This window comes from Lissotriton vulgaris, chromosome 6 (genome assembly GCF_964263255.1).
Source record: "Lissotriton vulgaris chromosome 6, aLisVul1.2, whole genome shotgun sequence".
NCBI classification, from domain to species: domain Eukaryota; kingdom Metazoa; phylum Chordata; class Amphibia; order Caudata; family Salamandridae; genus Lissotriton; species Lissotriton vulgaris.
In genome coordinates, this window is record NC_141694.1 from 1,726,621,765 (window position 1) to 1,726,635,465 (window position 13,701).

The following is a 13,701-nucleotide window of genomic DNA, read 5'->3' on the forward strand; positions in this document are numbered from 1 at the left end:
GAAATTACATTTCACTCTTCTTGCTGTGGAAAAAGGGCAGTAAAACACATTCTATTGTCAAGGATTCAGTAATGAATAAAGGTAACTCTTTGTATAATTAAGAGAATCCCATTAGTTTCACACTATGCAGGGTTACTTTACATTAATACACAATGTCAACAATACTTCACCAATAAAACCTGCCAATTCACTGGTTATTTTATCACATTCAGGGCTATGCTCTCTATCCCCTTATCTACTATATCACAGTATGGATTTTAAGAGAACTAAAATGGTCAGGGCACCTTGTTTGATGTTAGAACTGATAAGGTTTCTTTTAACTTTTACACCCTAGTGCCCAGCACTTTCTTTCCACACTCCCACTCTCCTTACTGTCTTGGTGGCAGGTACGCCACAGTCCACAGGCCTTTAGATGGCACCCGCCTCCTGGGCTTCCCCAACCAGCTGCTTTCCTGTTGCTGGCGTGGGGGAAACCTTGTTGACCTTCTCAGCCCAAGCGCGCTTCTACTTGTCAGCGCTGGACTAGGGGGCCTCGTTACAGCTCAGCGCGATGATTCACTGATTCAGCAGGACGCTAGGGGATGGCCGGACAGTCTTCCTCTCGAGCGCTGGCTTCACAGATAGCGCTCGAGCACGGGGGGAATAAATGTGGCTGATGCGGCGCTCCGGGAATCCTTCCGGCGCCTCCTCAGCCGAGCCGACAGTCGCGCTGAATCTCCGGGCATGCGCGGAAGCGCTCGCTCTTCTTCCGCCTCTGCGCGCCTGCTCTCAGGAAGGACGCTGTTCTCCACGGAGACGCTGCTCTGTTTCTTCTGGGCCTGCCCGATCCTAGGCCCCTCCTGCCTCCACAGAAGCGTTTACACGCCGGTCATGCGCGGAAGCGCCTACCTCCTCGATTGACGCGGCCGGTGCCCCCGGGGTCCCGTCGCCGATCGGAGCAGCGCCGCTGCTTCTCCTCAGACACTTCCCACACCGGGTCCTCAGGAAGGATGTGCACACACGGCGCCTTCGCTCCTCAGGTCACCACAGGCTCCACAGTCCCCTAACCTCACCAAGGCACTTCAAGGGGTCCACAGCTGTTTCGTCACACTGGTAGGTGCAGTGCTGGGCAGGGGATGTGAGAATGATTTTCAGAAGGAAGGTCCTGTCAGCTTTTACTGGGGTGCAGGTTAAGAAGGGTCTTCCTGTACACACCGGTTGCTTTCCTTCTGATTAGTTGATGTAGGGGGAGGGATTGGTCAGAGGCTGAAGGGGGAACAACCCTCTGAAGAAACTGTCAGCCTCAGAGACAAACTAGCTGCTCTCAGTGTGTCCACCTCCTCTCACCACTGCCTCACTCCTCCACTCTTGGGTCAGCACAAAATGGCTGCTGGTCACTGGCCTTATATAGGGTGGCCTGAGACCTGCAGAAGTCTCTAGTTAATTCCAGAAAGTTCCCTAATGTTATCCTATGGACCTGTCCTCCAGTAGTGTCCGTTATGGCAGTTGGTGGACACCATTTTAGGTCTCTGGAGATCCCTAGATTTTCAAGGGGGCTGACTAGGCCTCACAGGTTATGAGGGAAAAATGGCGTCATCGCCAAGGAACACCTAGCCCCCTGACAGCATTAAAAATTCCTGATGGACATATGTAAAAATAAAAATAGAAATTCTGGGAGGCTAAGGGGGACAAAAATAAATAATAATGGTTAGAGTCTCCCCAGAAGCAGACAGGTCTAACAACTCCGCATACTTTCATTACGAAAGTACCATGACTCCGCAATGCCATTATAACGCATGTCATTACATTTTATATGCTTTTACCATGCATACATTTACAACGAAATTCGTTGTAAATGCATGAATGGTAAAGGCATGTTTTTTTTTTAAATGTTTGGATAAGGTAAGTATGGGTATAGGGGTATATGTTTTGGGGTACTGAGGTATATGTTTTGGGGTGTTTGGGTATTTTAAGGGTTCAGATATAGTTTCGGGTTATGGGGTACAGGGGTAGTTTTAGGGTTTAGGGCTAGGTTTGGGTTTTGGGGTACAGGGGTATTTTTAGGGTTCAGGGCTAGGTTTGGGTTTTGGGGTACAGGGGTATTTTAAGGGGTCAGGGCTAGGTTTGGGGTTTGGGGTACAGGGGTATTTTAGGGTTCAGGGGTAGGTTTGGGTTTTGGAGTACAGTGGTATTTTTAGGGTTCAGGGCTAAGTTTGGGTTTTGGGGTACAGTGGTATTTTTAGGGTTCAGGGGTAGGTTTGGGGTTTGGGGTACAGTGGTATTTTTAGGGTTCAGGGCTAGGTTTGGGGTTACAGGGGTATTTTTTAGGGTTCAGGGGTAGGTTTGGGTTTTGGGGTACAGGGGTATTTTTAGGGTTTAGGGATAGGTTTGGGTTTTGGGGCACAGGGTATATTTATAGGGTTAAGATTGGTTAGTGTTTAAGGGTGTTGGGGTATTTTAAGGAGTAAGGGTGGGTTATGAATATGGGGTGCAGGGGTATTTAAAGGGAGCAGGGTGGGATTAGCACATGATATGAGACATGGCATGAAGGGCGGAACGTACCACACTCCCCCAGCGTTTGTCACGCCCCCAGCAGACGCCCACAGCACAACGCAGACACGCCCACAAGGGACTACTTTGCTGGCACAGTTCTTTTACCTTTTAAATGTATATGGTGGGCGTCTGCATAGCCTATGTCCTTCTACTGCAACTGCACTTTCCAACGCTGTATTGGGTGTTGTGATTGGTGCTGTGGTTCCTGAGATTACCCGCCTCAAAGGTTTTGGCTCTCTCTTTATTATATTAGTATAGATATAGATTTCCCACATTTAAAAAGCATTTCCACCTGCAATTGTTTATGTGTTGCCATTATGCATGGGGAAATGCTGTCACCTTTGAGTAATGTCACATATTTTAAAAATCTTTTTATAGGCAGAATAATCTTCCCCATGAAGAAACACTTTTCTGTTTACGACCACCCATTAAGGTGGTGTTCTCTTCCGACCCGGGAAAGGGTTTTGCTTCTGACTTGATCACAGGCTGAGTTATCTTAAAAAATGTATTTGAGAAGATGTCGGAGAGATGTGTCTGGACTATTGTCAAACTCCTGCATTTGGATTTATTCACACAAAATCCTAATTTGGAGAAAATATTTTATGTGTTAAAAGCCTTTTTTCCTGAATCCCAAAAGTACTGCCACTTCTGAAAAAGTATTTTCTTGTGTGTGTGTGAAATTGACACATAGATTTGAGAGTCGGGCCTGTGGTACTTCCTGGAAAGGAGAGCAATCTGGAAAAACCTAAGTGTGTCTTATGGTGGTTATAAAAATATGAAGGTACTGAATTGCAGATGTATGTATCAATGAATGAGCAAAGCGGCAAAGGATGGGTAGAATATGCTTCTAGCACTGCAGTGATACCTGCCAGTGATTATTCCAAACAGGGCACTGGTAGTGCATGGAGAATGTGATATTCCATCACCCAGTAGAAGTAAATTCTCCAAGACGAGACCCAGATTTAAATAGGCATCGGAAACAATTTTTCCTCTTCCTCAAAACGTTTTTTGTCTGAAAATGGTCTAAAGGTTAGCTGGAAATGAAACTGCATCGATACATCTATCTTCCCTCTTCCCTCTTTCCTATCTGTACATCGCTCAGTCCCTTTGTGTGCATGCTTGTTTGCTAAAGAACAATATTTTCGTTAAGTGGAACTAAGGTGTGCCTTTATGTTTGTTTTCTGTGATGGAGTCTTTGTTGGTTTGTGTGCTGTTAGGTTATTCACCACATAATTAATGGAGTGTGATAGTTTCACCCCCTTCATCATACTCGATCCTTCAATCACAATTTACAAGCATTGATCTGACAGTCTTTTAAAGGAACAGGTGTAATGCAGCACTTAAATAGCACTCTGAATTCTCGAAGACATCAGCCATTAATAGTAGTATATAACCTACTTTTAGCAGCACATTGAAGTAACAACCTTTGAAAGTGTTTTGTACCAGTTAAATATTTTACATCTGCTTGTAATACAACGATAAAAAGGGAGATACTAAAATAAATTTAACTGATAGCCCATCCTACCTAGCCTAATCTAATGCCCGCCTAATGGGGCAATCATGGTATTCCCTTAAACTGTGATTGTGCAGATATAACCTGGATTTGAAGTTGCGTGTGACCATCTATAAGTGTTCAACCTTCTTTGGGCAGAGAACTTATAACACTACCAGATTACACATTCAGGTGGCATCAAAGTATCTCTATTCAATCCGATGTAAACACAGATCCAATACATTCAGTATTTATTTTCAAAGCGTCACAACCAATTGTTGGTTACAATAAATACATGAATCTGGGATATTGCATTAATGTGTATGAGAATATAAAACACCTGCCCAATTGTAGTCATTTTTCCAATATATTTATTTGTAAACTGGACAAACCTATAGAGGCAGCATGACACTTAGTAAATCAATGAATGCTAGCGCTTCGAGAGCCGAACGGACATCAATGCTAGGGGGGCAACCAAACGTTCATCTCAGGTTTTAGAACATCATGATTAATGTGTACTCATTTGCTAGAATGATTCGTGAGAAAACTTAACATACTCAGGCCTTCTTGGTGTGGCCATTGATATCTTTTACACAGGCTTATAGTCCAAGCCCAATATGTTAATCCATGTAAATCTTGCCCTAATAATGGAGGTGTGTAAACAAGACGTACTTAAAAAAACCCACTACCTATGATCTACTGCAGCATGTTGGAGAAGAAACGTCTTGTTTTGGTTTGCAGTTGTTCTGCTTCGATCTGAGCCCTGCTTGGATATTTGTTGTACCACAAAAATATTTTCAGTCTCTGGATATTTAAGGGTGGGTCAAACATTTCTGGAACATTTCAGTACCTCACTGATACTCTGTGTAAGGTACTCTCACTTTTACAATTTCACATACACCAAATCTTGTGTAAAATGCGATTCATAAAAAAATATTTTGGCCATAGACTGTCCTCCTGGGAATTCTGGGTCGGACACTTGTCTGAAACACTAATATTGATTGTTAACCGTTTTGTTTAAATGTGGAACTCTTCCCCAATATAAAGGCTCTGCTTTTGTTTTTGTTGAAGAAAAGTGTGACTTTTCGACTTTTCAGCGTGAAATTTGGAAACTCTGTTTCCGTCCAGTTACTAAAGTAATTATTTAAAGCGAGGACATTTTTTTTGCTTTTAGCCACAAATACACTGCTCTATTCTCAGACTTTTATATAGACATAATTGCTATGAACAGATACACTAGATGCACTCTATTATGAGGAACACCTGGAGCAAATTGTTTGCTCTGAATGTGACTCAGCAAGAATGCCTTCACATTTCCTCTTTTGTGTATCTAGACTGTGTGCGTGGCCGGACTTCAGGTACTCCACTAGATAAACCCACTTTGCTTAAATGTAAGAGTAAGTGCAGCTCGAGACTTTCAGGCATTTCCTTTCGGAATCAGGTTCAAGTCATTTGTGTACTTAGTTGTAGTGGATGTGCCTAGTTTTGGGAGTAACATCTCACCTTTTTGCATCAGTCCACTATCCCTTTTGGTAGCACATTAAGTCCCTTGAAGGTTTCTTCTTTCTATTGGGTGGAACAAATGCCGGAAGTGCTGTGTTGTGTAGAATGGCGAACTGACTAGTTGACATGCAAAATGGCTCTTTCCATTCTTTGAATTTAATGTGCAATTCTTTGGAGCATCACTGCCACTGTCGCTGGTCGCTTCATTCTGTATGTGTGTGTATGCTCGAGCCCGCAAAATTATGTGATTGTTACTTTCTTTTCTTTTAATATTGACCGATGTAAGGTGGTAGGCATCACTTAGATCAGTCAATTAAAAAAAAGACAATTTAAGTGCAAAACTGCGCTTTTGTGAAGGGCTGGCAGCAATTTGTTGCCTGGCCCTCCAAAAAATATAATAAAATATATATTTTTAAATAACTGAGTGGGTGAAGTGGAGGACAAGATTGGATTAGGTTGGGGAAGCGGGTGGCGGATCCAACAGGGAGTGGGTAGAAATTAAAAATGAAGCCAGAGGAGAGGAAATACAGCACACAAGGGAGATTGCAACTCGGGCGTGGGAGAATCGCACGAGGCGAATGAACAACGTGGAGTGTCGGATGGTTAAGGAAGAAGCACATGGGAAATCTAGAGCGAGTGGGAGAGAGCAATACAGAGGGGGACAGGAGTAGCAAAAAAGGGAGAGAGCTGGAAAACACATGCACTCTTATGGAGTGTGTTGTAATAAAAGAGTATTAAATGTAGAGGTAGCCAGGTAATTGATCCAAGTAAAGGTGTTTATTAGTTGGTTTCAGTAAGATAAGTATAAGGTCCCACCAGGAGCTTGATGGATGTTGCTCAGCCCTCACTCACCAACTGACATTCTCCACACACACCAGGCACACACACATTCTATTCACTCTGACATCACGCACACCAACATTCCATGCAGACATCTCACTCATACTGGCTGAGCAACCTAAAAGGAGATAAATCTAGTTACAACATATCTCCTTTTCTTAACAGGAAAAAACAGAAATGCTTGCAACATAAAGCAATTAAATAAATCAATTAAAAACTTGAAAAGGTACATATGCAATTAAGCGGACAGTTCATATAAATCTTGAAAGATACAAATGCAATTAAGCGGACAGTTCATATAAATCTTGAAAGATGCAAATGCAATTAAGCGGACAGTTCATATAAATCTTGAAAGATGCAAATGCAATTAAGCGGACAGTTCATATAAGAAAAGAAAAAGAAAGAAGAACAAGTAAAGCAAAGGATAAACTATAGAACATGGCACATATCCCCTTCCCTTGGAGAGAAAAGAAAAGAAAAGGAAAGAAGAGAAAAAGAACACATCACATTGCCCTAAGGCGCAAATATATTGGGTAAAAACCCACCACAAAGGAGCATAAAAATAGCATCAATAAATGTAGCGTAAATATTTAGGGTAAAAACATGACCCAAGAATAAATGTATAGAGCAAACACTTTACCCTAGAATAACTGCACAACCTTACGTATAGCAATAAATGTAAAGGGTAAACACTAGACCCTAGAATAAGTGCACAACCTTACATATAGCAACAACTACTTGCACGCTTAATAATTATGGCATAATAGCATCAAAATGCTGCATAAATGTATAATACTCCAGCTTATAAAATCAAAACGTATAGGGTAGAAACACAACCCCAAGAAAGCATAAACACATTGGAACAAGACCCATTATACTACAAGAGTAGAAAGTTGAGCACAACAAAACTGCTAGTGTAGTATAACAATAGTGAAAAGGTGTGCGCACCACCTACACTAAAGAATTTGAAGAAACGTAAAGAGAGCCAGCTCCTACGCAAACTACACCAGAGAAAAGAATAATGCTAGTGCTTCACAAGTGTCTAGGTCGAAAAATGTAGCACAAATCAAATAAGCCGAAACACCCACTTACAGGATGCGAAAAGGTTATAGTCAACACTGTACAATATGAGAAGCATTGAAACACAATAAACTAAAATAAATAAAGTTGTCACCGTAGATCCATTTTGATCGATACATCTTTCCAATTAGTCCCAAAGCCTTTTCTTTTTTCATTGCACTTTTGATGGGTACTTACTCCGGTGAGCGAACTCTTTCACCCGAGATGTTGAAGGCTTCCTACACGAACAATAAGGGTTTGAAAAACTTGCTCTCTCAGTCATTTATCAAAGGAGATGTCAAAGTCTCCACAGCGCAAATCCATCCGTACGGTCACCAGTGAGCTTCCGAAATGCATCCAGATGAAGACGGGGAGCAGGCAGCACTAGAGATAGCACCAGATAGAGACACGATCACTATAACTTTATTGACAGCCACAATGCATGTTGACAAACAGCACGTTTAGTGCTGAAGGCTGCTTGGCAAGAATAAAGTACGAGATTACTCCAAAATGGCGGCACGCTTTCTGACGCTGGGCCGGATGGCTCTCGGCGCGTCAGCGCAGCAAAGCGTCTTCAGCAGCGAGTTGTCTCACGCTGTCAGAGAAAGCGGGGAACTTGTAATGAAAGCGTGAAGACGTACTGACAAGTGAAATTCCAATAGAGCGTCAGAGAGATGGCTGGCAAAGATCGTAATGACGTTGCACGCACTTGTCAAAGATTCTCAAACGTCATCATAAGCAGGATGGCTTTCACCGAGGAAGGAGCTCTCCGTGTGAAAGACAGTTGGCAGTTGGGAAAAAACGTAAGATGCCTCATACAGACTTTCACACGATAAAACTAAAAAGGAAATCACTTTTTGAAATAGAAATGACTCCTTTCCCTCTGTGCAGCAAACAGTATTGTACTCATAGGACAGTTTTGTAAAAATTCCTTGTTCTCAAACTTCCACACAAGCGAATTTTAAAAGAAAGCGAGTCGTTTTCTTTCTCTCTTTTGTAGCAAGAAAGGTTGTCAGACTCCGTAGATAACAGTATCAAATCACTGTATTTTGAAGGAATTCACTTGTATTTCTTTTCCCTTTGCAGCACACGTTTTCCCTTATGCTTGGGAGTCAGAAAGTGAGAGTCATAACAGTCATTCCCAGGCTTTCAATAATCTTTTAAAGAATTTAAAGAATTTTGTAGACAGTACAGTACTTGAGCTAGACCTGGCACGTAAGAGAGTTTAGGGCGACCGATTTCGGGGTCACTGGTGGGGTTTCGGAGTGCCAGGTAGCATGAAGAAAATATTTGTAATTTAAAAATCCTTTACCTTAATTGAATTCTTCTTTTAGGTTTGTATTGCTTGAAGGTACCTTGTAAATAGGATGTAGCACGCTGTAAGTTCTCCAAACGTCGCCAAAATGTTGTAATAAAAGAGTATTAAATGTAGAGGTAGCCAGGTAATTGATCCAAGTAAAGGTGTTTATTAGTTGGTTTCAGTAAGATAAGTATAAGGTCCCACCAGGAGCTTGATGGATGTTGCTCAGCCCTCACTCACCAACTGACATTCTCCACACACACCAGGCACACACACATTCTATTCACTCTGACATCACGCACACCAACATTCCATGCAGACATCTCACTCATACTGGCTGAGCAACCTAAAAGGAGATAAATCTAGTTACAACAGAGTGCTTAACTAAAAAGGAAAAAAAGTAGTTCCCTAAAAGTGAGCAGTGGAAGGACACTAGTCAGTCATTCAAAAGGGTGTTTTGAATGAATTTTGTAGACCTGTTATAACATTTTCAAAAATATGTTGTAACTATGTAATTGCACAATAATGTATTTGAATATTTTATCCATTTAAAGCTTTACAATTTATATGGGATCCTAAACAACACAGTCATAAAATAAGTTCTTTAACATTAACTATTATGCAGTCAATTGGACGTACAAGTTACACAAACCGCAAAGATGTGTTGATCGTCGTAAAGCTAAATATTTAGTGACACCCATGAGCCTCGGCTGGTGACAGGTTCGGAACACACCGTGGTGGGGCTGCGGTGGGAGGGAGGACAGGGGGAGGGCTCTGGTCAGGGAGAGGGGGCTGGGCAGGGAGGTGGGGCCGGGTTAGCGGACCCACCTGTAATTTGTTGGGGCATGACCTGGGGGTAGACCGTTACTATGTCCGCTGACGACGGGTTTATTCTAATCATTTACTGTTTATGTACCACTGCACTTCCACTGCTACCTGATGTTTTTTTTGATGGAGCGGTTTAGTTTCAATAAAAAGAATAAAAAAATATATATATTTAGTGACACCGGGTACATACATGAACCAATACAATCACACATTGTCTTCTTGTTCTCACCAGTAAATATAAGAAGCATATATTTTGTAATATGAATTCTGACACTGATATTTGGTAATATTACAGAACAAACCTCTGGAAATTCCATGGTCGCCTTTTGAAATCAAGAAAAGCAAAAATAAAACTCTTAGCACGTTGCACTGTTGAAGGGTTCATCGTTTTAAAGTTAATTTTAGTTGGAAAATACATTTAATTGAACCTAGAATTTGGTAAGTTAGTTTTTAATAGAACTGTTGGCATCCATTCCTCAGCAGGAAAAGCTGGAGAATGAAGACCTGGAACTACCCAAGTCCCCGCGGAGGATAATTCACTTTTCGAGTGGGGAAACCATGGAAGAGTACAGCACAGAGGAGGAGGAAGATGATGCAGCAGCAGTAGAGTTCCATAAAGTTGACACAGTAAGGATTAATACTGTATTCTTGTTTATGGAGTGTTGAGTCAAAATCAACTATCATGACTTTACAAGCAGCAGCCTCATGCCTAAATCCACTGCAACCTGGTTTATCTGTTTGTAGACGCTCTCCTGTTTCGAGATGACCCTGCATCCGCTTTTAGAGGTGGTGTGGGTGTGTGTCTCTGAACTCTTGAATCTTCATCACCATTGGTTAATTGGTAAATAAATAGATAAAACGCAGGTGCCCAAACACTTTTTTTGGGCAGGATAGTGCTCGCATTCCCCACTGTCTCCATGCAATTCCTCCATTTTCACTGCATAATTCCAATACCTCCATGAGCCACTTTCTCCAGTGGCACGGTCTCCTTCCACCACTGCTGGCATGGCCACCACCCAAGACTGGGTCACAGTGAGCATCAAAGTGAGTGAGCCTGCATTCCTCAATGTGGTGTCAAGGGGGTTCCTCCCTGAGACGACTATTTTAAAATGGGATTTAATAGTGGGTTTTACAGCACAATTCTCATTTAAATTGGCTAAAAGATACAGACTCTGAAAGGGCCCTCATGAGGTACTCCAGCACTCATGGTCTGGTTTGCAGAAAGGGTCAAGGCAACACAGCCACCACACACTGAACTAGCTCACTTGGCACTGGCCCACTCCGGCTTAAGACCCGGTCTTTTTTGCTTTTTCATTTTAACAAACAATTGCCATTGTAATCTGGCATCCGCGCCAGGTGACCCTGTAGCAATTCTCTAGAACTGTTATAATGTAGAGATGCCCTTAGGTTTCAGCCGGGCAGCACCTTCATTCTGTGGCCGAGACCTTTGTTTAAACCCTGCAGTCTTGCTGCATTCAGAAACCAGTGGCCTAAGCCTGCTCGGCCATTCACAAATAATGGTGCAACAACCCTAAAATGACCATTATGTTGATGGCAAGACTGCAGACATTCTACAATTGCAGTCACTGGGCTAGAACCAATGAACTCAGTGAATCTTTTCTCAGAGATTAAGAGAAGAAACAGTGGATCTGTGAAGTATCTTTGGAATAGTGTGGCGAGTATACCTTGTAGACATTCCTCTAAAGGAACAGACAGCTCACACCATACCCACCCCGGAGGGTAGTGTCTTGCTGTCAATGAACAAAATAAGATATAGCATAACATGTGCATTTGTAAAGCACACGTTCACCCAGAAGGGTAAGTTGGCCCTGAATAGCAGATGTTAATTGTTATCCTACTCAATGGTACTCATTTTATCGACCTCAGAAGGTTGAAAGGCTGAGTGGACCTGCCGGTATTTGAACCTGTCACCATGAGGTCGAACACAGGCCCCACAGTGGATGCATTGGTCCACTCAGCCACCAGACCCGGCTGGCAAGATTGCAGACCTAAAGCTGGCTGCAGTCACTGAGCTAGAACCAATGGACTCGATGAATCATTTCCCCAGAGATAAAGGGAAGCACCAGTGGACCTCAGAAGTACTCGTGAATTGCGTGGAGAGCATACCCTGTGGACATTCCTTTAGGGAGCAGGCAGCACTACCCTAAACCCACGCAAGAGGATAGTTTCTTGATGTCAATGATTAAATTGAGATATGAAATCGGTAGCAATTAGTAACATTTAGATTTTTATTGCCATCTAGCAGGGACCTATGAAGGAAGGCACTGTAGGTTTCTGGCTCAAAAGTGCTGCAAAAATGTGAACCTCTGTGGGCAGGCTCGGCAAGAAGGCCAAGGACTGGAGGATGGGCATTAAGTTAGAACCCGAGTCTCACAGAGCAGAAAAACATTATTTATGACAAAGCAGAAAGCTGGTACTGCTGAGCAGGAATGTAACCCAAGACTCTCTTCCTTTCACCTTACTTCTGCATGCAAGTGCCCAGAGATACAGACCTTAGCGCGTGCAATATAAGAATACCCTCACCTGCCTTCACCATAACAGGACAGAGTTCTAATTTTAAAGTAAGGTAATACAGTAACATCTGTTGTATGCAGTAGATATGAACTGCAAAAACAGTGGTATTGTGTGCATTTTGAATTGTATTTTTTTTAATTATTCCTGGCAGACACCCAACCACAAATGAAAATGAAAAACAAATTGTCACAAAGCTTGCCCTATAGCAGGGTAACACCCTAACCCAGCCAGAAAAGAAGAGCTCCGAAGCAGTTTAATTTGTGTAGCTGTGTTATTCACTCAAGTGCAGCATGCAGTTGGATTGTGTGATTTCAACAATTCCTCAAAAAAAAGTCATGGTCCCTCCGCCACCACAACACCGACAATGCATGCGGTTTGCAGCCAGAGCTGTCTGCTAAAAATATTTCATCCTTTTTCCATTTGCATTTGCCTTAGTAGTAATAGGTTTTCAGACTCTTTCTCCCTCAGTCTCCCATGCCTTCCACCTGCAGTTTGTCACAATTCCTGCTTCAGAGGCCATCAAGGACCCTGCGGTGTGACAAGGCGGCGTAAGTTATCAAAATTGAGTGACACTTAAGGTGTGGCGAAATGTAACTTCAAGATAGCACCCAAGAAAGGGAGAAGGGACACTATTGTTTCTGTGGAAGCAATTTTCTAAAACAGAGCGTGCACCAGCAATATGACTAAAAGTATTTTAACTGATTAAAAATACCTTGAATAATTACAATTCGTCCACTGGTATTTTATTTTGAAAAATCCAGGGTCTCCAATCTGCAATTTGGGGTTTTAAGATCAATCAGATGCTAGGGGCGCTCTACCTCAATTAATACGTTACAGTGTGTGTGGTAGGTAAGTCGAATAGTAGTGCGTGAAGAGCAGACGGCAAACACCCTTAACCGTCTAAAAAAAGTCAAAGACTTAACAACAATACACAGCTGTGCTCTCGCAACTACAATAGGGTAGCAAAACTCAGTACAATGACAGATGTGATACAATAAATAGAAGCAGATCCTTTGGTGTTTTTCTTGTCACAGCAAGATGACGATTTAATGTATCCAGACTTGAAGAACAGTCACAATAAGCCGACACGTGTTTCGTCGTGTACAGATGAGTCAACACGACTCTTCAGGGCTTTAGACTCAAATCAAATAAAAAATGAGTCGCGAAAAGTCTGGTACTCGTAGAGATATTCTGTATGGGTAGACACTGAGAGTGTATGCGCATGTATATTAATACACAGGACTCGTACATCAAGTTGGTAAGGCGCAAGAGAATTGTCTTGCTGCTATGTTCCGCCCAGTAGGGTAAGTAAAATTTACCAGAGTTTTGTTCTTAATACGGGTGTGTGTAAGGTAGTACCGGGAGGGGATCCATTTGTCGAGGCACCTACGAAAAAACGGGTACATTTTCTCACTCGCGGTGTGCGGTGGTGCGGTATCCCTCCTCTGATGTTTCCCGGTCGCCGTCTTCCGTGAATGGTCCGTTCACGGAAGACGGGGACCGGGAAACATCAGAGGAGGGATACCGCACCACCGCACACCGCGAGTGAGAAAATGTACCCGTTTTTTCGTAGGTGCCTCGACAAATGGATCCCCTCCCGGTACTACCTTAC

General features: G+C 42.7%; 1 protein-coding gene across 1 annotated transcript in view; it reads left to right on the forward strand.

The window, feature by feature from the left end:
- FAM177B (family with sequence similarity 177 member B) overlaps positions 1-13,701 on the forward strand; it is a 108,574-nt gene that overhangs the window by 21,244 nt on the left and 73,629 nt on the right. The window contains exon 2 of the mRNA XM_086927947.1: positions 10,035-10,181. Within this exon, the coding sequence (XP_086784073.1) occupies positions 10,035-10,181 (147 nt within the window). The remainder of the gene's footprint in view (positions 1-10,034; positions 10,182-13,701) is intronic.